General features: G+C 46.0%; 1 protein-coding gene across 1 annotated transcript in view; it reads left to right on the forward strand.

Annotated features, from left to right (window-relative positions):
• The window catches only part of NPAS2 (neuronal PAS domain protein 2), a 611,171-nt gene that overhangs the window by 391,522 nt on the left and 192,517 nt on the right, over window positions 1-27,132 (forward strand). The window contains exon 11 of the mRNA XM_069204404.1: window positions 20,817-20,964. Within this exon, the coding sequence (XP_069060505.1) occupies window positions 20,817-20,964 (148 nt within the window). The remainder of the gene's footprint in view (window positions 1-20,816; window positions 20,965-27,132) is intronic.

Below are 27,132 nucleotides of genomic sequence, written 5' to 3' on the forward strand. Positions count from 1 at the left end.
CACCAGGCGTTGTGCCTGGATTGCCTCTGATCGACATGCACCTGAGTACTCTTCAAGAGGCTCCCCTGCTACATTTCCCTTCATTGTTAGTTCCTTTTGGGCCATCCTTGCGGCAAACTACCTGCCCTCCCCTCACCTGGCACCCAAAGACATCGTGTTAGCAGATAGTATTGCCCGGACCGGCCTGGTGAGAGTAATTGACAGGGCTGAAGAAACACTTCCGAGAGCAAACGGAAGCGGGTCAAGAGATTGCACGGCCTCCTCCCCCGGTGCTCCGCAGAACTGGGCTGGTGCCGGAAGGCACATTACAGAATCCTTGGGTTTAAACAAATTATTGCCCTCAGCTACATCTGCTCTGCATCCTGTGGGTGAACTTCCTGAGTGGTGGCCAAACCCTCCATTTGCCAACTGCCTCCTAATCAGTACTGCTACCTACCCCTCACCTTCTCCCCTGGAATCCTGACCGATTGGCCTGGTATAAGGAGGAGGAGGATGATTTCCCCTCCAACCCGTGGGTGTGGGGTTGTCGTGCTGAGCTGGGAGATGGAGGATCCTCATTGTGCCCTCAACTAACCTGCAGGATATCAGTAGCATTGCATTACGGTATTGCATGCGAGTGTGTTCCCTACGAACCTGCCTGATATCCAGGGCACTACGTATTGGTGTTGAGTGCAGGCGTGTGAGAGTGCCTGAGGACCGCCTGTTAGCAATTACATCAGCGTCGGTGTTGCTTTACACGTTGATTTCTTGCCAATAGAATGCTATATTTGACATTGGTTTTACCGGTGCGGTCTTGGCCCAAGGTGCTGCTCAAAAGTGTTGTCATTATCTGTGTGTACACATTTCTGATCTGGGTGTGACATGGGGAGCAACCTAAACTATGTGGTATTGCTTTATAATAATTGCCAGGGTTGACAATGCTAGGCACCACATAAGGGAGCTAGGGGGGTAACGTAGGATCTCTCCCAGGGTGCATACTACTGATGTGTTGAATACAATCTTTACTTACATACCACATGTGTTAAGTCTCTTTTGTGCCGCTCAGTGTATTTATTGTGGGAGTGCTGTGCCAATGCTTTACACATTGCCCCTGTGTTAAGCCTGGCTGCTCAGTGCCAAGCTATCCAAGGGGGAGTGCAGGTTATACAGAGAGTGTAATTACCCACCCCTGATGGGAGTGGTAGGTCCACCCAGAATGGACCACTTCCAACAATACCCGTCTGTTAGACCTGACATGCCTTAGGGTGGTCACCCCTAACTTTTTGCCTGCCTCCCTCCACTTTTTGTACTCTGTTTATGCTGGGTTTTAGACTCTGCGCACTTTACCACTGCTAACCAGTGCTAAAGTGCATATGCTGTCTCCCTTTAAACATGGTAACTTTGGATCATACTCAATTGGACTATTTAATCTACTTATAAGTCCCTAGTAATGTGCACTGTATGTGCCTAGGGCCTGTAGATTAAATGCTACTAGTGGGCCTGCAGCACTGGTTGTGCCACCCACTCAAGTAGCACCTTTACCTTGTCCCAGGCCTGCCATTGCAAGGCCTGTGTGTGCAGTTTCCCTGCCAATTCGACTTGGCATTTAAAATACTTGCCAAGCCTAAAACTCCCCTTTTTCTACACATACGTCACCTCTAATGTGTGCCCTAGGTAACCCCTAGAGCAGGGTGCTGTGTGGGTAAAAGGCAGGACATGTACCTGTGTAGTTTACATGTCCTGGTAGTGTAAAACTCCTAAATTCGTTTTTACACTACTGTGAGGCCTGCTCCCTTCATAGGCTAACATTGGGGCTGCCCTCATACATTATTGAAGTGGTAGCTGCTGATCTGAAAGGAGCAGGAAGGTCATATTTAGTATGGCCAGAATGGTAATACAAAATCCTACTGACTGGTGAAGTTGGATTTAATATTACTATTCTAGAAATGCCACTTTTAGAAAGTGAGCCTTTCTTTGCACTTAAACCTTTCTGTGCCTTACAATCCACGTCTGGCTGGGTTTAGTTGACAGCTCCTTGTGCATTAACTCAGACACACCCCAAACACAGGGTACTCAGCCTCACTTGCATACATCTGCATTTTGAATGGGTCTTCCTGGGCTGGGAGGGTGGAGGGCCTGCTCTGACACAAATGACTGCCACACCCCCTACTGGGACCCTGGCAGGCAGGATTCAACTGAAAGGGGACCTGGTGCACTTCTAAGCCATTCTTTGAAGTCTCCCCCCACTTCAAAGGCACATTTGGGTATAAAACAGGGCCTCTGCCCTACCACCTCAGACACTTGCTGGAGAAGAAACCTGAACCAGAACCTGCATCCTGCCAAGAACTGCCTGGCTACTCAAAGGACTCACCTGACTGCTTTCTACAAAGGACTGCTGCCTTGCTGTTGGCCTGCTGCCTTGCTGAACTCTTGTCTTGCTGCAGAAGTGCTCTCCAAGGGCTTGGATAGAGCTTGCCTCCTGTTTCCTGAAGTCTCAGGACCAAAAAGACTTCTTTCTCTCAACTTGACGCCTTGAGCGATGAAAAATTCGAAATATCTTACTCGTCTGTATGCTTCCCTGCCTCACGCCCCTGCAGGCGGTGTAGCTATGTCGGTAGGCCACAAGGGGCATTCCAACTTTCCAGGCCTCACTCCTTGGCTCCGTGCCCGCTTCTTTCTGGCCAGGCTTGCACTGCTCAGCACCTGTGCTGCAGCGTCGGTCAGTATTTTTTTGAGGGCTCCCTTCGGTCACCCCTAAGTTGGCCTCTCCTGTGGGAGTCAAGGCATGTGCATGTTTTGCAGGAAACTACAGGATTTCAGCAGGGTGCTGGGGAGCTCTCTCCCAGTACGATGTGTTAGCCCTCATGCTTGGCCACGCCACCTATGCTTTGATTAAGTTTAATACTTTACCATTGTGTATGTGTGCTGTACAGTGCAGCACACCTGCAAAGCTGGAAAGGTTTGGAGAAAATAAATCTTTAATCAAGATTTATGCTTCTCGAGGACGTGTAATTTTTTTTAATACAAATGCTTTTTTCATCAAGGTTTATAGCCAGGGATTAGCCTAACAATCCATGAGTGGGTCCATGGCAATGTTCATGTACCATCCCTGGTATGCCTCCTTGATGCAAAGGGGAGCATAGTGCTACTTTGTCTCAGGGATATTGTCCATCACAATTAAGAATACGCACTGGAAAGTAAGCCCCAAAATAACACTTTGCATGGTGATACAAACCAGGAGCACAGTGTTATAAACATGCCTCCTAAAATCTAAATTTGAAATGTAACATAATTATTGGGTGTGTCATATTAACAAAATGGTATTACTACCCAAAGGAACCCCTTTTTATCAACCTTAGGATAACACAAAAAATGAAGGGAATATACAATAATGTTCTAAACCTATGCCTTTCAATTTGCATGCATTGCTTTGATACAAGTTCATAGCTCAATATGATACATTAGAAGGAATGTAGCTTATGAACTCCAAGTAACAAAAGGGTCTCTCTGACAAAATTAGTAACCCACTAAGCTATCATGAGTCAAAACCGTGACTAAACAAATTGCAGATCTCTCCATCAAGTGCATTAATCACCAGAGCTATTATGTCCTTGTAATTATCCCCTCGAAAATGGCACGCATACAAAGATCTCTGCAGGCTTCTTTTATCTCACCTCAGCCTTTCAAAGGATGGCCCCTCGAACTTGGCACCCAGTGCGATGGCACCAGTCACACCATCCTAAAACCAGCACTAATTAAGCTTTACACCTCACATCTACTTCGTTGCCTCTCTACATCTTGTGAAACCTCCTTGTTGATCACTTCAATGGGTTAGACAGCTGGGAATCCCACACCAGCCCAGACACCCATCCACAAGATCAAGGTGTCAAGAACTACCTTATCTCCTCTCATATCCTTCCTTTCATCATCCCCTACCACTTTCACTAATCATATGAAAGTAAATCACATTTTTCTCTCAGCACTATTCATAGATGCCCACTAAGCTGAGGCCTCTAATAGCACCCACTCCTAAAGGTTGTGACATTGTTGCTCCTTGGTAGGACCCATATACTCACTACTGGGTTAGGGGTTGCACCAGAACCTCTGCCCATCCTATGCCAGCTAATGCTCCATGTATATCTCCCTGGCTTGTCCTCCTGTTTCCTAAATCTAACAGCAAATTCTCCATAGCATCTCCTTCTCCTGAGTCAATGCAATCACTGTTTAAGTGCAAGACCCGTCTCTCTCATATGGGATGCAGTTGGGTCATAGCATCTCTATTCCTGTGTGGACCCTGCAAATACATGTGTGTGTGGCCTCTGTTGATACTCCTAGGCTCCTCCTCTGATGTCTTGTGTGGAATCTTCTCAACATATACCATGGCAGATTACACAATGTCCATTCCTTTGGGTTGCTTCTATGCTGCTTTTGTGTGGACTCCTCAGTTCATATATCGTGGGTAGTTGTACAATAGCCATTATTTTGGATTGCTCTTCTGCCATTCATGTGTGGACTCCAGAGCATACAATAGTTGAAACAATGTTGTACTTCACAAAGTCGGTAACCTTTACCTCTGTACTCTGTGACACATCTATTTTCACTGTAATGTAAACTATATGATTCAGCCCACTCCAAAGTTAGTAGGTTTCAGCATGCGTAATAGCATCTATTACAGTTTTCTCCTAAACCAATTTTTATGAACAACTACATGATTTGTGCAACGCAGTTTGATGAGTCTATCTCTTGTATGCCTGATTTCAAAACATTTTCCACGTAGCCCATACTAAACGTAAACACTTCTGTGCAACCACACACTGGCATCTAATGTTAAACAACTGTCTCTCATTCTTTTTCGCATCATATCACGTCGAGGCACCAGTAGCAGTCTGTAATGTGCAGTAATGGTGGGGCTAGAACAAACACAGACACACTTTTCCACATAAGCATACACTCATCCACATGCACTCTCACTCACACCCAACCATTTCCAAGCGCACACATACACCCACCATTCACAAGCACATGCACTCACCCAAACACAGCACTCAGGTGCACAGACACATGCGTTCATACATCCACACATACAGCCAACATTCAACAAAGACTTACCGTCTGCTGCAACTACATAAGGGGCCGGACAGAGAAGCAGAGAGGCCTTGGTAGTTCCTAGAGGCTTTGGGAAAGTATGGGACTGCCGGAAGATCCTACCGCCTCCTCCTCTCGTTGGCTGACCTAGTCTTGGGTCAGCCAATGAGAGGAAAACCTTCCTACCTCCTCACAGAGTAGGATGGGGTCAGTGAGAGTTGCTGATCACAACCCACTCTGGGATCAGTGCTTTAAATGGGCCGGTACTGTCCGGTACTGAGTACCGGCACTTTTTTATTTTGAGAGGTAGAGTACCGGCACATCTCAAGAAAAGCGTAATACTTTTAATTGGAAAGTACCGGCAGTTCTCGGAAACAAGCAGGTACTCTAGCACAGAGTACCTGCACTTTAAATTTTCCATTTCAAGCACTGTCTGGGATGAAGCGTCAAGATAGACAGTCGGCTCTGGGCAACTCAGGGCTTAAACCTGAAACGTCCAGAGCTTAACCTATCAGTGATGCTTACCCTCGTCATTAGGGGAGGCTTTCAAAAGACTTTGCCCAGCTGATGTGGTCACGCCCTCAAGGGGGTGAAATCTTCAGCCTGGCAAAGCTCGGCTTACGATGCCTGGCACCCACGCATTTTGCATATGTAAAGGGCCTAGCTGCCTGATCCTGACATGGTGATTGCCAGCACAGCAACAAACCACAATATAAACTCATCTCTGATCTTCATGGACGCCTTGCAAACATTACCATACATGCCAACAGACGCTGTCCAGACAGGACACGCTCGATTTTGTATGCCCAAACTGGTTTATTTTAGAACTCTATTGCTTGAAATTGCCTCTCCTTCAACGAAAGTCAATCGGGGAAATTCAGTCCCCAGATTTGTTTTTCGAAATCTCCCGCTTCCTAATTTCAAAATGTTGCCATGTATATTTTACCAATATCAGCTACATGACCGAACCACACTCAAAGATCTAGGGCCGTATTTATACTCCGTTTGCGCCGAATTTGCGTCGTTTTTTTTGACGCAAATTCGACGCTAAACTAACGCCAACTAACGCCATATTTATACTATGGCGTTAGAGGCGAATAGCGCCAAAGTTCCCGGAATGTGCGTCATTTTTTAGCGTGAACCCCTTCCTTGCGTTAATGATATGCAAGGGAGGCGTTCCCGTCTAAAAAATGACTCCCAGGCCTTTACGTGGTATTTATACTCCCGGGCAAAAGAGACGCCCGGGAGTGGGCGTGGCTAAAAACGGCGCATTTGCGCCGCTTTTTAACGCCTGGGTCAGGCATGGCGTTAAGGGACAAGTGGGCTCAAAATGAGCCCAGAGTGCCCTCCCCTGCCCCCAGGGACCCCCCCTGCCACCCTTGCCCACCCCAGGAGGACACCCAAGGCTGGAGGGACCCACCCCAGGGACATTCAGGTAAGTATTTTTTTATTTTTTTTTAATAATTTTTTTTGGCATAGGGGGGCCTGATTTGTGCCCCCCTACATGCCACTATGCCCAATGACCATGCCCAGGGGACAGAAGTCCCCTGGGCATGGCCATTGGGCAAGGGGGCATGACTCCTATCTTTACAATGATAGGAGTCATGTTGATGGGGGATGGGCGTCGAAAATAAATGGCGCAAGTCGGGTTACGACGATTTTTTCGACGTAACCTGACTTGCCCCATTTTAAGACGCCCATGCGCCATTTTCCCCCTACGCCGGCGCTGCCTGGTGTACGTGGTTTTTCTCGCGCACACCAGGCAGCGCCGGTCTGCTTGCGCCGGCTAACGCCATTCAATAAATACGGCGCCCGCATGGCGCTTCAGAATGGCGTTAGCCGGCGCAAAACTTTTTGACGCTAAACTGCGTTAGCGCAGTTTAGCGTCAAAAAGTATAAATATGGGCCCTAATCCTCTACCATGGAGTACCGTGCTACCCATTTTTACACGTGCTTCAGCGCCTTCTTAAGGGTATGAAGCTATATATAAATACAAATGCAAGATTTTCCAATAATGAAAGTAGCTCCATTAGGAAACATAGAAAATGTTAGAATAAATTCAACCCTTATTCAGCAGTGCCATCTAGTGGCACAAATGTAAACCGTACCTATATTTATTGTACCAAAGGTATTGAACAGCTGTACAGTACTCAGTTGTCAGCGCTACAGAAAGTCAATCAAATACATATAGAAATCAATTATGTTAGTAAAACCGACCAACAAAATTCAACACAAGAAGGCTCAGTCGTAAGTTTTCAGTATTTTCCAATTCCTACTGCAGTCACTTCTTGCTAAAGTGACTAAACTTATCACGTAGACTCATGGTAAGTGGTCTGTTCCAAGTTTAAGGGATATCTCCTGTTGCATAAGGTGCCCGTGGTTCAGTAGAGCATTCTTGGCATATGATTTACTACATATGCAGGGTGACCACCTTAACCTTAAGTTATTAACGTAAAAACCTAACTATGGATTCCCCGTTTTGTAGTCTCATTATACTTCCATTGAGCTATTAGACTGTGGTTTGTAGGTAAAACAATTTCAGGATTGAAGGCAGTGTCAACAATGATCTGCAGTGAGGTGGTGACCAGAGGCAATGTCAGCAATGGTCTGTAGTGAGGTGATAACCACAAACATATCTTTCTGGCTTATACCTCTTCAACTAGATCTAACCAGGCAAGGGGAACAAACCAGTCATACAGTGTTTGCATCAATCAAATATTGAGCTGCAGCTCTACTGCATGATTAATGACACATGAGTGCCACTGTTAATTATTCTTGATTTCCCCATATGACTTCTTGTGGTTTAGGTAGGGATACACTTGCGTATCCTATATAGTTACATGGGTAGCCCACTCTAGTGAAAGGGATTCTACTTTGAAATGTGTCAGGTGTTTTCAGTATATAGTGGAATTATAGTAACTTGCAAGCATGTGTCCAGGCCTGTCATACTTTTCTTGTGAGGCCAGAGTAAACAATTATGCGGGGCGTGTCTCTGGTTTGTATTGCAGGGCACATATTGTAATGTAATACAAAATATCCTGGGTAAAGAGGAAACACATTATTTGGTGATATGGTCGGGTCCCCCGCATCACAAAGTAACCGGTTAGGCCCCCTTTTCTACTATTTAAATATATTTTGACGCGCACAACGGGGGCGGAAGGAGGCGGCAGGAGCCGGTAACCATTCCCTCAGGGCAGGAGCCCTTTAAATCTTCAGCAGCGCTCCCGCCTCGCGGGACGCGCACAACGGGGGCGGAAGGAGGCGGCAGGAGCCGGCAACCATTCCCTTAGGGCAGGAGCCCTGCCCTTTAAATCTTCAGCAGCGCTCCCGCCTCGCGGGACGCGCACAACGGGGGCGGAAGGAGGCGGCAGGAGCCGGCAACCATTCCCTTAGGGCAGGAGCCCTGCCCTTTAAATCTTCAGCAGCGCTCCCGCCTTGCGGGACGCGCACAACGGGGGCGGAAGGAGGCTGCAGGAGCCGGCAACCATTCCCTTAGGGCAGGAGCCCTGCCCTTTAAATCTTCAGCAGCGCTCCCGCCTCGCGGGACGCGCACAACGGGGGCGGAAGGAGGCGGCAGGAGCCGGCAACCATTCCCTTAGGGCAGGAGCCCTGCCCTTTAAATCTTCAGCAGCGCTCCCGCCTTGCGGGACGCGCACAACGGGGGCGGAAGGAGGCTGCAGGAGCCGGCAACCATTCCCTTAGGGCAGGAGCCCTGCCCTTTAAATCTTCAGCAGCGCTCCCGCCTCGCGGGACGCGCACAACGGGGGCGGAAGGAGGCGGCAAGAGCCGGCAACCATTCCCTTAGGGCAGGAGCCCTGCCCTTTAAATCTTCAGCAGCGCTCCCGCCTTGCGGGACGCGCACAACGGGGGCGGAAGGAGGCGGCAGGAGCCGGCAACCATTCCCTTAGGGCAGGAGCCCTTTAAATCTTCAGCAGCGCTCCCGCCTCGCGGGACGCGCACAACGGGGGCGGAAGGAGGCGGCAGGAGCCGGCAACCATTCCCTCAGGGCAGGAGCCCTTTAAATCTTCCGCAGCGCTCCCGCCTCGCGGGACGCGCACAACGGGGGCGGAAGGAGGTGGCAGGAGCCGGCAACCATTCCCTTAGGGCAGGAGCCCTGCCCTTTAAATCTTCAGCAGCACTCCTGCCTCGCGGGACGCGCACAACGGGGGCGGAAGGAGGCGGCAGGAGGCGGCAACCATTCCCTCAGGGCAGGAGCCCTTTAAATCTTCAGCAGCGCTCCCGCCTCGCGGGACGCGCACAACGGGGGCGGAAGGCGGCGGCAGGAGCCGGCAACCATTCCCTCTTTCGTTTACTGTAAGGAGTGATTGCTCAAATTTTTCTTTAATTCCTGGTACATAATTGGAGTCTCTCTTTGTTTTTTAGTGGGCTTTTAAAAGCGTATTTAGTACTATCTTGTTTGCTGCCACGCTGCTGCATTGTTCTCAGTATTGCTAATATGGGCAGGAAAAAAGGAGCCCTATCTGGGCCTCAGGGGGGGGGGTGGTGGCAGTAGCAGACAGGTTTATGGCGCCACCACTTTAGACTCCTTTCTTGCAAGAGCCGTTGGGGTTGTTACAAAAGAAATTGATTTGGCAGAGAGGAGGTTGTCCATGGAATTGGAAGATTGGCACCAGGCCCCAACAGAAAATGGCCCTTGTGAGGCTGCGGATGTGGAGGTGGATTATCTGGGGATGGGGCAAGGTGCTGGTATGGATGATGCTGACCCTGTCCAGACTGAGCCAATAGGGTCAACAGAGGATCCTGAGGGCCATGGCACCTCTAGAAGAAGTAAAAGACTTTTATTGTCTTCTCCCCCGGCCTGTCCTGCTGAAAATTGTAGCCCTCCCCCGAGGAAAAAAAAGCCTTAAAAAAACTGATACTAAAGACTAAAACACCTCTCCTGGAGCTCCCTAAGGGTGCGAGCAGTGATTTTCCACCTTGTCAGCTCTTGGGGCACGATACAACTAATATACTGATTAATTTTCGGGAGATTATTCAGGAGCTTCTGTCTCCCGTGGTGGCGAAACTATCTGCCATAGAAAAAACAATATCCCTGATTTGTGCACAAGGAGGTCTTGGAAGCCAGGGTGTAGGTAGAAGTGTGGCTTCGACGAGGCATCCCTGCGCCAGTAAGGAGTTGTCCTTCCCAGAGGTAGCCACAGGACCCTCGGGGCCCGTGGAAAAATCATCGTACCTTTTGGTGAATCCTGTAAATACTGTAAATACTGAGGGTCAGGCTGCCTGTGCTGAAACTGCTTCGACTGCACCAACCTCTTCATTGAGGACAGAGAGGTCAGCCAATATGTTTAGCTGCAGTAGGCAGCCTGATACGAATTCTGTGGCAGCTGGGGGGGGTGGCCAACTGCTGTCTGGAAATGACAATCTGAACCAGCCAATGGCCAGGCCTTCCCCGGCTTGTTTGGATCTCCCGCCTGCGTGTGCCCCTTATGTGGTAGTACTGACGAATGTGCCTGCCCTTGTTTATGGGGCAACTGAGTCTACAAATCAACTCATAAATAAGGTTGGACATTGGCTGAGCAAAACTTTTGATTTTTCATGTAAGGACCTCAAGGATATCCTGTTTGCCAGAAGAATTGGGTGGGTCGGCCATAAAAATAAGATGGGTAAGGACGACTGTATTATTATAAATGTCAGATATCCAGCCCTGACTAAAAGGCTTCTCTCTAGCCATCGTTATCATGTCCCTAGTGCTGGTTCTATGGCCATGGGTATGGTCCCCTTGGGGTATTTTTATGATCACGTGCGAGTGTGTACTGGGGACTCTTCTGGATCTGGTAGAAATCTCCCCATGGGACAATTCAGCCTACAGGCATATAGTAGAAGATCCAATAGCAACCTATCCCTGGAAGGGGTGGATTGACAATGGGCTAAGGCACTGGCTATACAAGAAGAGGTGCCCCCACAGTGTAATCTTATCTCGTGGAATATTGCGGGCTATGACGCTAAGCTATCTGATCAAGCATGGGTTGGGTGTGTGGCTAACTATGATGTTATCATGCTTCAGGAAACTTGGTCGGCGGGACTGGCTGTGTGGGATGGGTATGACAGATATGCAATTCCAGCTGTACAGTCTCTTGGGGGTCGCTCGAAAGGTGGCCTGGTTACTCTAATTCGCCTCTCTAAGATAGTGGGTGCTTTCCAAATTAAGTGTAACCATCAAGGTATATTGCTGGTATGGGTACTCTTCTCCAATCATTTTAATGTATTATTGGTCAACTTTTATAATGCTGTGTGGGGTTTGGGGTGCCAAATTGGGGCCCTGTTCTCCATTCTTAAGATTATGAAAGATAGAATGGAGAAGGTGGGATTGGAATTTCGTGCCATCATCGCCGGGGACTTTAATGCCAAGTTGGGCCGGTCCAGTACTGTGGTTAATCCCTTCATCCGGGACGGCGAGGTCTTTTCAGCGCAGGGTCCGCAGGACTCCAGAGGTTGATCTACTAAAGGAACTCGGGGTGATGGGCCTCCTGAATTTCTATGATATTGAAGCAGTAGGCACTCACCATCTTCCAACTTATGTTGGAAGAGGGTCTGGATCCACCATTGACTATATTTTTGTGTCCCCTCCTATGAGTAACTTGGTGATTGGGGGTAAAGTGTTAGGCGAGTGCTTTAGCGATCATAATCCCCTTATATTGTCCTTTAAACTCCCTGGGGCCATACGCTTACTAGGACGAGGCAGGCCTGCTATGGTGGTGACAAAGGATCAGGGTAGGCGGCTTGGGTGGAAGCAAGTAGACCCCCAAAAAGTTGTGGGAAGGGTTGTGGGGGATAACCTACATCTATTTATGGAAATACTCCTGACAGAAGCACCAAATCCCACGACTGTTATAGATGCGATAACAGTAGTATATGCAGCAGTCAGAGACTGTCTCTTTGTAGTAGGCAACCACCCTAATAAACGCAAATGTGGTTGGTACGACAAAGCCTGCTATGATGCAAGGGCAAATTTAAAGATGGATACCAAGATTCACCCTAGAGATTGGGTTCTTGTAAAAGAAGCCAGAATAAGGTATAAAAGGACCCTGAGGGATAGTAAGCTAAAATATAAAGATAAAGCCTGGGAAGAGTTAGAGCGTGCTACAGCTTTGAAAGACCCCAGCCTGTTTTGGAAGGTGGTGAATAGAGGTTCCTTTGAAACAGAAACCTCTGAGGGCCTTGGATGTAATATAGCCCCGGAGGCCTGGGTAACTCAATCTGTAGTATATTTGAGGGTACCCCCCTAAGAAATATGCAGGAGAGTGTGTCTGATGAGGCTCCTAACCTAGCAATCAGATTCTCACTACAGGAGGTTATTGATGCGATACAGAGTTGTGCGCATAATAAAGCTCCGGGCCCGGACTCAATCCCGATGGATCTGTATAAAGCTAACCCTCAGTTATGGGCACCCATTCTCCTAAATGTTCTCAATGCAGCCGTTACTGTGGGCATTCCTGCCTCTTGGAGATTGGCATGTATAGTCCCAGTGTTTAAAAAGGGTGATCGAAATGATCCTAAGTCTTATCGCCCTATTTCACTGCTGGATTCCTCTGTGAAGATTCTGGGACGGATTATCCTAGGTAGTCTGGAGGCCTGGATGATAGGAAATGATATTTTAAGTCGGGAACAGTATGGCTTCAGGGAAGGCCTCGGCACGCAAGAACAGTGTCTTAATCTACTGATGATAATCAACAAATACACGCAGGCCAGGAAAGGTACCCTTTATCTTGCTTTTATGGACCTCAGCTGTGCTTTCGACAAAGTAAACCGGTCTTTATTATGGGAGAGGCTAATTCAGTTAGGGTTGGACCCTAATATTGTAGAGCTTCTCCGATATCTCCATTCAGGGACAGTTGCAAACGTGAGGGTGGGCCCAAATGGGGAATGCTCGGAGGCTTTCAAGCTTTCAAGGGGTGTGCGCCAGGGGTGTGTCTTGGCCCCTACCTTGTTCCTTCTATACACAAATGGACTGTCAGATTTTCTGGTGGAACACTGCAGGGATGTCCCGAAGGTGAAGGGTATTGATATCCCTGTGCTGACGTATGCGGATGACGCGGTCCTTATGGCCCGCACGATGAATGGTCTCCGAGAATTAGTTAGAACTTATGTTGTCTTTATGTCAGCTTTGGGACTGGAGGTCAATTTTAAGAAGTCGCACTTTATGGTTTGTGGTAAACCTATGAGTAGGGTGGGGGAGCTAAGGATGGAGGATCAAGTTATTAGCAGAGTCCATGAGTTCCCATACTTAGGGGTCATTTTTGATGAGAAAGGATCTTGGAAACCCTGTATTGCTAGAAGGATTGTGCTTTTTCATGCAACAGTTGGTGCAACCTTTGACTTTGCGGCTAGGGTAGGTAGCAAACCTATCAAACCCCTGCTTGAAATCTTTAGGCGGAAATGCCTACCTGTCCTTCTGTATGGTTCAGCACTGTGGGGTTTTAGGGATACCCGAGCCCTTATGGTGGAAGAAAATCGTTTCTGTAGAAGGCTTCTGGGTGTTGGACAAAATATTCCTGGATTTTGCCTTCACCTGGAACTGGACCTTGAGTATGTACAGGACACTACCCAACTGGCTCCCCTTTTGTTATGGATTTCAGTTTGGAGTAACGAACATGCCTCTCTTAACAGGGATATCCTAAGGGATTGTTTGGCCTGCGACAATGTAAAGCATATTCCCTGGCTGTCGCACATAAGGAAGATGGCACATGACCTGGGGCGGCCTGAATTGTTTGATTATCCTGAGGACCTGACTACCTATGATAAGAAATGGGTTAAGGATAACTTTCAGAGAATCCAGGAGAACAAGAGGGAGGGGGAGGCTCTAAGGAAAAAATCGATCAGGGAATTTACTATGCTAAAGATGTGGGTGGGTCCTGAGCGATATCTTTCAGAAATCAAGGATGTGAGGGAAAGGTCTCTCATAACTCGATTTCGCTTGGGGATCATTAGAAGTAATTTGTGCTTCCCCCTAGGTCAGTATGGGGAGAAAGGTATTAGACCCTGCCCCTGTGATGGGGTGTCCCATCAGACCTTGATCCATTTTACACTGTTTTGTGCCTTTTATGCACCATTTAGAACCCGATGTCTACTACCGCTCCTTAGGCCCAAGGGTTTTGTGCAATATCGTCCTGCTTTCATGTGGCTGCAAATGGCCTCAGATGTACTGGTATGGAAGGGCCTGGGATCATTCCTGAAGGGAGCTACTACTTGGCGCAAAAATGTAGAATTTTTAGAATGATTTTATTTATTTGTTTTCAGTTTTTATGAATGAGGTTTTTATCTTTGTCTGTTTTCTATTTTTATATATATATGTCTATATATATATTTATATGTACATGTTTTTATGATGGGTGCTTTTATTATACAAGGTTTTTATTGGTATTTTTATAATGTTTTGGTGATTATGTGTTGTAATGGATGAATCATTTCATACCGAATAAAGCTTCTTCTTCTATATTTTGTAGCAGGTGTGTGGGGCCACAAAAAGTGGAGTGCCAGGGAAAAGAGCCCTGGCTGCCCCCTCTCACTCCGCTGCCCACTCCACCATCAACCTATGATCGACATGACAATGTCTAATAAAGTACTAGCCCATTGTCCCTCCACAAGAACTGGAACTTTAGGCGTGAGCTCAATATATTACATATACCTGTGGTATCTTTTGGTTAGTGGTAACACTGGAGTTGATACTGGGTTCACTCATGCATTTGGATGTCATAGATGGTCTTCTCTGATTCTAGGGAACCCTGATCTCGAATGAGCTCCAGAACTTACTAATGGAGCCTCTCTGGGATTTTCTGCTTTTACAGTGCCACTGTTACTCACGCGTTTTGATTCAAATATCCGTTGGGCTGGAAGATTCTAGCCAAAATATATAATATGACTCATATTTCCAGACTTGTAGTGGAAAGGCTCATGTTTGCTCATGCAAGGTGGTTCGCTGTTTAAATTGCAAAAGCCTCTAAGTTCTCGACCCCTGGAAAATGTTTGTCCACCTCTTATTAAGTAGCTTCAGGAGGTTAAGTTGTTTGGTCCTTTTGGAAACTTGTTCAGCTCAATGGTAGTCAAAGTAGGCAGATTCATTATCCCCTTGACTGAATGATGATTATAAGGCTCTTGGTCCTGATGAACAAAGCCTTTTTGACCAATGCACAGCTTTCTTTTTAAAAAATGATAGAATTTGCAACCACAGAACGGGATATTCTAATGTGATAAATGTACACTGCGAGTCGTGAATGGCATTTAATTCAAAATGTACACATTGTGACTCGTTGTAATTTACAAGAATAAGGAGTGCATGGAAGAGACATCAATTGTTCCTTGCAAATCTCAATAGCATGTATCAAGGTTTAATAACCATAATTGTGGATGCAAACTATTGACAGGTTACGATCTGTCAAACCACGGTGTAGGGATTCACAAAGTGGAAACTGTCCTTGATGGAGGGCTTCCAATTTGAATTACAGCTGCGAACACTGGGGAGAGTATACCACACGCCATGCATGCGGTACACTGCAGCTTACCACAGCCCCCATCCCCCCCCCAGTAGTGTCCATTCTCAAGATCTCGGATTCATTTGTTCAAAGCAGCCCCTATCGCTTTAAGGGAGAAGTTGTGTAAAGCTTGCATTCAGTAGCAGCTGCTGACTTTTGAAAGAGTTGGGGTGTAAAAGTCATCTTCGAATTTCACTGAGTGAACAAAGCAAGTGTCCCTAATGGACCCAAGGAGGTTGGTCTTAACATTACCATAAACTCACAGTATTATTCTGAAAATATGGGAAGAGCAATTTGCACAGCTTAAATAGGTAAAAGATAGATAACTGTTACACCTTTATCATAATTCACCCAGTTACTACACGCCTAGTGTAGTGTCCTTTCACGTGGATGTTCATTTCATACCTTTTACAAGTTAGTGAGAGCAGCTTAGCTTGTCCATCTCTAATACTGTAAACATCAGTGTCATTATTAAAAGAAACCTTGTTTAAAATCTTAAGCACATAGACTGTCAATTATAGCTAGAAAAAGTTGACATGTTTGTGACTTAAAATGTACACCCCTCAGAGTGAAATGTGAAAAGTCTTTCCTTAACTTTGAAATGAGCACTTTATGTTGACTCAGCTGTAGAGTTAGTTTTACAGGAATCTAGGCCCATATTTATACTTTTTTAGTGCCTCATTTGCGCTGTTTTTTGACGGAAAAGCGGCGCTAACTTACAAAATACAATTGTATTTTGTAGGTTTGCGCCGCTTTTGCGTCAAACAATGACGCAATTGCAGCGCTAAAAAAGTATAAATATAGGCCCTAGTGTCCTTCAGCAGTGCGCACATTATTTTCTGTCCTTTGCCATGAAATGCCTTAGCTAAATAAAGACGTTCTGAATCTGTGAGCCATAAACATCTTGTTTTTGATGTTGCTCATCATCATTGCTTAGTTTCGGACTATGATATGTTCACGTTTCTGAAATAATTGGTCAAAAAAATGTAGACGGGTTAATATAAAAGGGATTTCTTAATGTGCCTATTTTACATGCTCTTTTTTAGGGTCGAGCGTGCAAGCACTCTGCCCCTGCTGTAATCTCTCTGTGGGCTTTTAACCAAGTCCACGTCACACCCATCAGTTTGGTCGGCTTGTGGGCTTGCCTTTTAAAATTCGCTTGACTTCATTAGTGAAAAGCATGCATGCGTCATGCCTTTTCTGGTGTTTAGCCCTCCTCCAGAGCACGGTAAACTACAGAAAACATAGGAGGCTCCGTGTTTTCGGCATGGCTTCTGGACTACTTTTTCTTTTTTTATTTCCTATGCAGCGTGATCTTGCTGGGCAGTAGTCGAGCGCTTTGCATGACATCGACCCTGTTACATGGATAATTGCACTTTTGCTGATACGTTTGACTGCAAGCAAACTTCTGTTTCCTTTTGTGTGTCTCCTTCAGGCTCATGGTGGCCATTGGCTCTCTCATGTGAAACTCTTTTACTTTTCAATTTCAGTTTATGTGGCAAGAAAAGTCAGGTTAGGAGTTTACAACGCTAATAGCTCTAACTCGAGCAAATGTGAGACCCATTGTATTGCAAATGCTTGTATTAATCTTCTGTCCTTGCTTGCCTTTGCCCTAAACCCATCTCCCTTTGCTGCATGACCCATCTGTCCATCATTGTTTGTTAGTTCTGCTCTCAACTTAAAGAAAGCTTAGCAGTGGGTAGCGTTGTTTTTTGGGGGCCTTCTATAAGCAGTAACAATTCGAATTGCTGCCAAACTTGTTTTTAAAAAAATATATTTTTCCTGACACTGTTAATTTGGGTTTAAAAAAGCTGCAAAATATTTCCAGGCCTCAGACACGATGCCCTCTGAAAACATTTGTTTAAAAGCTATCCTGGCCTAAAGTAAATCATGTTTAGGGAGGTTTTGGATAAACCATCAGAGAAATTGATCACAATGGTCACCTCATTTTCAGAAATATTTAACACGTTCAACCTACTACTTGTGAAATTTAGCATGAGAATCAAACTGACGGAAGTATTTTGTATGGAAACGCTAATTTGAAACATTCTAATTTAAACGACTATTTTCTGTAGAAAATCAACAAGCCATAAAGTTAGCTGGATGGAGCAATAAATAAGCAAGATAAATCAAAGCTGCCCTATTTCCTTTGGCCTGGCAGTGGTGATATCATGAAAACGAAAATAGTTTTGAATATTTTTTAAAGCATACAAAACAGACTGTCAAATCGCATAGTGCTGTAGGTTTCATTAGTCAGCTGCCACCGTAGTAGTGATTTATGGAAAGAGGAGAGCTAGATTCATGAGACATTTTTAAACAGCAAGGATACGGATTATAGATAAGAGCAGGAATGATGAGGGGTCACATTTTTTATGACATTTTGTAGTGTTGCACACTGGGTTAGAGAAGTTTAAAATGCGCCTGTCAGGTTGCCCCTCGCAAGATGGTTGGCCAAAGGGACATGCATAGTTTAAATATAGTGCCCAGCTCCCTGCTGCCACTCAGCAGCAATTGCCCAGCCTGTCCTGACAGTCGGTTCAGGATGGGTTGGAGAAAAATAAAATGGAAATAAATAGGAAACAAACACACAGTTGCATTTCCTCTCCTTGGTCTTCACCCAGCACATGCAATGAGAAGGCTGTTTTTCAGTGAAATAGAATGCAGGCCTCTCTCATAACTCTGATTGGCTGTTACCAGAGGAGCGTCGCCCCTTTGCCAGCATAGGCAAACGAAAAATGAAATGATAATAACATGTTTATTATCATTTCATTTTTCATTAGGAGCCGAGACTTGGGGTGAGTGCATAAAAAAATGGTGGACGGCCAAACCGACATATGCATTGACATCTCTCCAACCCAGCTGCATTGCTGGGTGGAGACCAATAGCAGACACAGGCTCCCAGTCCCCCTGGGAGCGCAAACCCAACCAGCTCCATCCAATTCCGACACTGCGCTCATGGGTAATACCTGCATGAGAGCAGTGTCTGGATTGGTCGTATGTTGGTCTGGGAGCCTCAACCTGTGCACACACACCAGAAGAGCAGCGTGGGCAAACAACAAGAGGAAGGTACATTTTTTCTCTTCTTTTTTCATGTTTGTTATAATTTAATTTTTCGTTAGGAGCCGAGTCTTGGGGGTGGGGCGTAAAAAAAAATGGTGGGGGACCAGGAGGGGTGGTGGGCACTGCTATCAGTGCGCATGTCGGTTTGGCCGGCCCTCTTAGGATGGCCAAACCGACATGCGCATTGACATCTCTCCAATCCAGCTGCATTGCTGGGTGGAGAACAACAGCAGGCACAGGCTCCCGGTTCCCCTAGGAGCGCAAAGCGAATCAGCTCTTTCCAATTCCGACGCTGCTCTCATGGGTATTGCCTGCATGAGAGCAGCGTCTGGATTGGCCGTAGAGGAGTATGGGAGCCTCAGCCTGTGCACACACACACGCACACACACCAGAAGAGTGGCGTGCGGCGAAAGACGAGAGGCAGGTAAGTTGTTCTTATGCCCAAACACCTCCCTCTTCCCCCCCAACTCCCACCCCACTACCTTTCCCTGGCCCGAGTCACCACTAGTTTGTTGTTCATTCTCTATATCATCCATAACCTAATATTCTTTATTTGCCAATTTCTGTGTTGTTCCCTTTCCACTGCTTTGCTCTGTTGTCCATACAGGCTCTGCTACCGCTTCCCACCATCACCAATAGTTGCACAGATGTGCTGCAAGCATTAGCAAAGCCAGTAGCCATCTTGGAATTTTATTTTTTGTAATTTATGTTATACTTTTAAAGTTCCAAGATGACTGCTACCTCCCGACAGATGTTATGTAGCTGAAACATGACAGCTGTCTTGAAAAAGTCTACCCATAATAAACAACAGGAAAAATCTGATTACAAAATGGCCAAACTTACGTCACATTGGGCCAGATGTATCAAGGTTTTTTGCATTCGCAAACGGTGCGAATGCCCGTTTGCGAATGCAAAAAGCCAGTTCAGAATGTATGAAAGACATTCTGAATGCAATTTTAAGGAATCGCAAAAATAGTGATTCCTTAAAATTGCGACCCTGTTTAAAGAGTCGCAAATTGCGACTCTCTAAATAAGAAATCGCAAATAAGGATTCCTTATTTGTGATTTCTTAGCACATGTATGAAGCCATTCCTAAATGCGATTTGGGCATTTAGGAATCGCTATTTACCACCAGGTTGAACCTGGTGGTAACCATGTGCAAAATTTAAAAATGCATTTAAAATGCATTTTTAAAATGTACATGTAAAGCACACATGCGTACACCTTACATGTCCCCCCCCCATTTTTTTTGGGGTGCAGCAGAGTGGGCCTTAGGCCCCCAGCACCCTGGGGTTTTGCATTTCCAAAATTACGATTTCTGGTTAAGAAATCGCAATTTTGGAAATGCAAAAAATTTGCAGATATGGGCCAACAGGCCCATAGGTGCGAATGGGGACAGATTCTCTATTTGCGATTCGGTAATAGCATTTACGATTTTTAAGAAATCGCTATTACCGAATCGTAAAAATCATACATACCTTTTTGCATTTCTGAAATAGCGATTTCTTAAAAATCGCTATTTGAGAATCGCAAATCAGTTGTATGATACATCTAGCCCATTGTGTCTTCACATAATGTGACATAGTGTGGTTGCCAATTTGCCTCACTTGCATCTGTACACAACACACTGCACTTTCACTGCAAAAGTATTGGCCAAGGCAGCACCAGCATTGGCAAAGCAGGACTAATTGGCTTTGCCTATGCTTCTTTCAAATTGTGAGCCATGCTGACAGTCCTGCATGTTATGGCAGAATGTTCGCTCCTATTTGTGTAATAATTCATGTATTCGATGTACAGAGGAGAGCACCGACTAATTGTTGAAATGTGAAAATGTGAAGGGTGCACCAGCAGGTCAGCACCTGACCTTATGCATGTGTATATAAACATTTGATGCTCGTCATACCGCTCAAAGACTGATTTCTGTTTGAACTTTGGAATTCGACCCCTTCTTTCCATCTCCACGCCCACAGTTCTTACTCCTTACTGTTTGTACTACTTCGTCTCCATGTGGTGCTCTTGAAATAAAAATTGTTTTGGGTGCTCCAAAATGACTTTGCTAAAATAGCAAAACATGTGTATCTGATGAAATATGCTTTGAGTTGCCTGTAATGTGTGATTTGATTGATATAGAGAATTGTTCAATAAGATCCTTTTTCCTGTTTTTAATATCTGTTATATGCAGTGTCCATTTTCTACTAACAGTGATGCAGTTTGGAAAAGGGAAGTCTTGCTGCTATCGATTTCTGACCAAAGGACAGCAGTGGATCTGGCTTCAGACCCACTACTATATCACCTACCACCAATGGAACTCCAAGCCTGAGTTCATTGTATGCACACACGCGGTAGTAAGGTATGTTGCAGTTTTCTGACGTTTGTCATGTTTTGATGTGAAATGCAATATTGTTTTGTAAGTGTGGAGTCATGGGCCTGCATCATGGAGATACACACTAACTGTCCTCAATGGTATTTTGTATTTTAGAGCCCAATTTAGAGTTTGGTGGACTGGCTGTCAATCAGCTGCTTAAGTGGAGGCACCACCCCGTCACAATTGTGGCAGTCAGTGTACCAAACGTAGATAGTCACCAGTGCATCATGCGTCTTTCACCCACAGTGTCTCCTGATCACACGGGGGAGGTTGTGCAGGTGAGAATGTCGGTCACAGTTGATCTGTCCCCACATATCATTTTTCTGCCTGCTAACATGCCCCTGCCTCAGTCTCTTGACTCTGCTCCTCCAGCACACATTGACTACCCCACCACTCTAACCTCTCAAGTCCAGACTCTGTGATTTCATTCTCAGTCTCCCCCTTCCCACCATGACTCTAGATCCATTGCATACCCTCACACTGTGGATTTTTTGTTTTGTATTTCCTTTCCACCTCCCCTCACTCAGCACCCCATTCCGACTAAGACAATGTGGGATCCTTGGAAGATAGGAGTACACCTTCAAGTACTGCATTCTGATAATCTCGGACCTGCTGAAGATTCCCCCCAGCACAGCAGGGCATTTTCCTGTATATTTTGTGTGACCACATGGTCTGATTCTGAAATGTTTTTGAACAATTACCCCTCCTTTACCGTTACGATTTCTGGAAGACAGAGGAGCAAATATTCTCTACACCTGGAAAATTCTAAAATAAATACATCCCTGGGGCTAAAACAGTCCTTTAGTGGGATACTAGCTAGCTACTGGAACTCCATCCCATTTTCACTCGGGACACTGTTAGGTGACCTCGCCCTCATAAAAATACAGAAATCTTTGTCCATTATCCTTCGTGATCTGGTGCCTTGCACCCTCTCTTTGTTTACTCAGTCACTCTTTACCTCCCGACAGGCGCACAGGATTATTTGGAATGTAAAAATATATCTTACACTTAACTTAATCATTTCACGTATAAATTAATTATTTAATTTAGACTACTTTTACAATGTGAATGTATATGTCCTTAACTATAAACATGTATATATTCACTGAAAAAAACAATGGTTACAGGGACGTAATAGTTAGGAAATATAATTTTTTTAAAACACAGAACTTCACTTAAAAAACCAAAGGTCACAGGGATGTTATAGTCAGGTTCTGAACTTACTTGCACAAACCCATAGAAATTCAGCAGTTATAGTTAGAGGTATTTCAAGTAATTATAACTCGCAGCCTAAGGTAACTATAACTCGTGCCCCCACCATGCATGTTTTTTCCTTCAATAATTTTACTTCTAATGTTTCATTGATATTTTCATTGACGTTATACAAGTTGGCATGAGTGCTATAATACCTGAGGTAATTAGCAGTGCATGGCAAGGGTGTGAGTTATAGTTTCCTTAGGCTGCAAGGTATATTTACTTGAAATAACTATAACTATAACTGCTGAATGTCTCTGGTTTTGTGAGAGTAAATTCAGAACCTAACTATAACGTTCCTGTAACCTTTGTTTTTTAAGCAAATTTCTATGTTTTTTAAAATTCTATTTCCTAACTTTAACGTCCCTGTAACTTTTGTATTTTTCAGTGAATTTCTATGTTTTTTTAACGTAAAGTAATTTTAATTACTATATGCTAATCCAACCACTTCCGCACATAGCATTTGGCTGTGTGCAGAAGGGGTTGGTCGGAGAACCTGGCAAGCAGCCAGGCCCAGTGGCCAATCCCCTATGACCACCCAACTCCGCGCCATGCACAGCCGATGGCCATGTGCGGCTGGAGTTAGACACTGGGCCTGTTTCTTTGGGTGTGAGAATAGGTGTTAGAGAGTGTCTCTGGCTGTGAGAGTGTCTGGGTGTGAGAGTAAGTGTGAGAGGGTCTATGTGGATGTGAGAGTGTCTGGGTGTGAGAGTAGGTGTAAGAGGATTTTTCTTGGTGTGACAGTGGGTGTGAAAGTGTCTCTGAGTGGGTGTGTGAGTGTTTTGCAGTGTATGTGTGAGAGTCTGAGTGGGTCTGTGAGTGGGTGTGTGAATGTCTGAGTGGGTCTCTGAGAGGGTGCATGAGTGTCTAAGTGAGAGAAAGTGTGTGAGTCTGAGTGGGTCTGTGAATGATTGTGTGAGTCTCGGAGTGGGTCTGTGATTGGGTGTGTGAATCTGTGATTGGATCTGTGAGTGGGTGCCTGAGTCTTTGAGTGGGTCTGAGAGTCTCTGATTGAGTCTGTGTGTGGGTGCCTGAGTGTGTAAGTGGGTCTGTGAGTGGGTGCATGAGTCTCTGAGTGGGTCTGTAAGTGGGTGTGTGACTGTGTAAGTGGGTCTGTGAGTGGGTGCGTGAGTGTCTGAGTGGGTCTGTGAGTAGGTGCATGAGTGTCTGAGTGGGTCTGTGATTGGATAAATTAGTCTCTGAGAGGGTCTGTGAGTGGTTGCATCAGTGCCTGAGTAGGTCTGTGAGTGGGTGCATCAGTGTCTGAGTGTCTAAGTGGGTCTGTGAGTGAATGCATGAGTCTAGGTCTGTGAGTGGGTGCATGAGTGTCTGAGTGGATCTGTGAGTGGGTACATGAGTCTCTGAGTGGGTGCATCAGGGGCTGAGTGGGTCTGTGAGTGGGTGAATGAGTCTCTGAGTGGGTCTGTGACTGGGTGTGTCAGTGTCTGAGTAGGTCTGTGAGTGGATGCGTTAGGGTCTGAGTGGGACTGTGAGTGAGTGCTTCAGTGTCTGAGGTGGGTCTGTGAGTTGGTACATGAGGGCTGAGTGGGTCTGTGAGTGGGTACAGGAGTGTCTGAGTGGGTGTGTTAGTGGGCGTATGAGTCCCTGAGTGCATCTATGAGTGAATTAATTAGTGTATGAATGAGTCTGTGAATGTTTTTTGTTTATATTTTTTTGTCGATTTTCTTGAATTCGTCACAAAGTTACACAGAGGGCTGCACAGAGCATCACAACATATTCGCGAGTATCACACATCGTGAAAAAAAATATTTTAAGGTCATAAGTTCACCCTCAAAGACCTCTTTATCACAGCCCTGGGACCATGTTACCTACCCCCTGACCCTTTATTCCACTTTTCCTTTTGTTTTTCAGCCCTGGGGACCATATCCCATTACCTAAAATGGTGTTTTCATCGTCTGGTCAGGTTGCTACCAGCCAATCACAGCATTCCTGCTGGCGTGTGCATTTGCGAATATGCCATAATCGCCACAAAAATGTTATGACAGATCTACGGCCCTAGATATACAAATGTATTTCCCCTTTAATTTCTCCTGAACTACTTAACGGAGTTACAGCAAATAATTAAAAGCATAATCTGCGTACCGAAGCCTACCTTTCTGCCAGATTTGGTGTAATTCCATCCAGCGGTTCGGGCTGTAGTCGTGTTCAAAACTCCCGTCGGAATTAACATGGGAAACAGATGTTTTTTGACCCCCCTCCTTTTTCTCGGCTCCCCCTTGACGGATCACCCCAAAACTTTCCAACCGCAACAATAATCACAACGCACTTTAAAAAAAAAAATTGTGAAGATTCTTCAATCTTCACAGTCGCCACTAGGTAATTATTATTAGGACCATGTTTCCATAGAAAAAGCGTTTTTTGACTTGCCTATATCTTTGCCACTGTTTGATGAATCTTCACAAATTTTCCCAAAAAAGTGATCCAGTGATTCTTGTTGCACACAGAAAGTTTCTGGGTGATCTGTCAAGCGGTGTCTGAGAAAAAGGGGCGGGGTCAAAAAGTTGTGTTCCCCATGTTAATTCCCAGAGGACCTTTAAACACGACTACAGCATGAACCATTGGACGGAATTACACCAAATTTGGCTGAAAGCTAGCTGTCAGTACAAAGATTAGACTTTCACTTATTTGTGTAAATCCATTCAGTAGTTTAGGAGATATTAAGAGGAAAATAGGTTTATATATGTAGGGCCACGGATCTTTCAAGATGATTCACGTAAAAAGATGAGCTTATGCAGGGAAATGTACAGCTCTGATTGGCTGCCAACACTTCAAACCAGAAAGTTTTGGCGGCCAACTTGGGACTCGGCTTCAGCCAAGTCCCAGAAAGAAATGCTGAAAAAAGTGAAAAGGGCCAGGATAGAAACACCCTGACCCTTTATCTCTGGGGTTGGGGTCCCAGAGGGATTCCCAGGGCTAAAAAGCATTTTTTTTTTTTATTCTGTGAAATTTGCAAATTTGCGGCAAAAAAACACAGGTGGGCTTCCTCGCTTCTTTTTTAATAAGCCCCCGAGTGGGCCAAGTCCCAGGAGCATCGTTTTTTTTTTTAAATGGGGGGCCTCCTGCCCCCCCTCCTCAGCCCCATGGACCACCACCACTCCGGGGCTATTGTCAAATGAAATGCAGAGGAGCCAACCGCCCCCCTATAGCCCCTTAGACCGCCACCTCCCCAGGGCTCTAACCAAATATGATGCAGGGGTCACAAAGCCCCCCAAAGCCTCAGGGACCACCACCTCCCTAGGGCAAACACTAAAAAATAGAAAGGAGGTCCATTTCGGACCCCATGTTGGGGACCACCACCTCCTTGGGGCTATATTTGTGGTAGGGAGGCCACACGGCCCCCCTGCTAAGAGCCACTGATTGCCCTGGGGACTACCACCTCCCAGGGCCAGCTCCTGCTATGTCGTGGGGTGCCCACCCTTGGGACATAGCTGTTTGCTGTGGATTACCAAGTCACAGCAAACACTCTGGTCTGATGAAGGGAGAGCTGTGAAACAGCTCTCCCTTCATTGGAGCAGAGGTTTCCTCTGTCTCCTTGCCTGCAAAGATGCAGACAGAGAGAGAGAGGAAACAATTGCTCTCACAGAGAGGGAGCAGCTTTAGCAGCTCCCTCTCTGTGACAGCAGTGCTGGCTCCCACAGGAGGTCGGGAGTCAGCTGGGACCGTGGGAGCCTTCAGCCTCCACCCATGGTCCCCAACATTGTGACTGGGTGCCCAGGGGGGCACCCAGGTCACATTGCCAGGCCCTGGAGGATGGGTCCCCAGGGCTGAGATTGGCCTAGGGAGGGGGTGCTGTGCAGCCTCATCCAAAAATAATAATAATGAGGCCATGCCTTGGCTGATGGGCCCTATAACCCGTGCCCTTAGGTAAGTATAACCCGGGCCTTCGCAGTGGACTGCTAATTACCCCATATATTTATTACAGCACTCATGACAACTGCTATAACATAATTAAAAATATAAATGAAACATTATTACTCAATCATTGAAGAACAAACTGTGCATGGTGGGGGCGCAAGTTATATTTACCTTAGGGAATGAGTTATAGTAGTTGCTTGAAATAATTCTAACTATAACTGCTGAATTTCTATGGTTTTGTACGAGTCTATTCAGAACCTAAATATATTCAGTGAACAAAATAATTTGTTCTAACGGACACTGACCCTCCCACTTGCCTAGCATGGTCAGATGACTGCCACCTGTCCCTGCCACCTCCACCCTACCTGTCCGAGTTCCATGGTCCATTTTGCTGCCACTTCCTTCTGCCCTCCATGCTCTGTTATGTTTCAACTGCTCCTCCTGCCTGCCTTACATGGTCTGTTGTGAAGCCCCTTCCAATGACCTGTCTTGTCTGTGTCCAGCCACTGCTTCTCCCGTTGGTCCTCCATGGTTCTTTCTGCATGGTCCTGCCTCCTCTATTTTGCCCACCATGGCCGTTATGCTGCCAATAATTCTCACGCTTGCCACACTTGCTTGTGCTGCCACACCCCCCCCACCCATCCTGTGTGGCCTGTGTGCTGCCTCTAACCCCCTCCCACCTTCCTTCAGTTGTCTGTGTGTATGGAATTATAGTCTCACTGTTGCCATCCATGGTGTGTTGTGCCTCCAGTATCCATCAGCCCTGCCCTCCATGGTGAGCTTGCTGCTCCTGCCCTGCATCCTTGCTCGTACCCTTGCACCCTCCCTTCTGCCCTTCATGGTCAATTATTCTGCAATTGTCCCTCCTGTCTGTCCGGTATGTTCAGCTTGCTACCTTTGCTCTTTCCCCTCTGCTCTCTGTTGTCCATGTGCATGGCCCTGTCCCCTTTCTATTGCTTTCCATGGTCCGCTGTGCTGCACTTCTGTCCTGCTTGTCCTGTGTGGTGTATTGTGCTGCTGCAA

The sequence above is a fragment of the Pleurodeles waltl genome, chromosome 8 (assembly GCF_031143425.1).
Source record: "Pleurodeles waltl isolate 20211129_DDA chromosome 8, aPleWal1.hap1.20221129, whole genome shotgun sequence".
Taxonomy (NCBI): Eukaryota; Metazoa; Chordata; class Amphibia; order Caudata; family Salamandridae; genus Pleurodeles; species Pleurodeles waltl.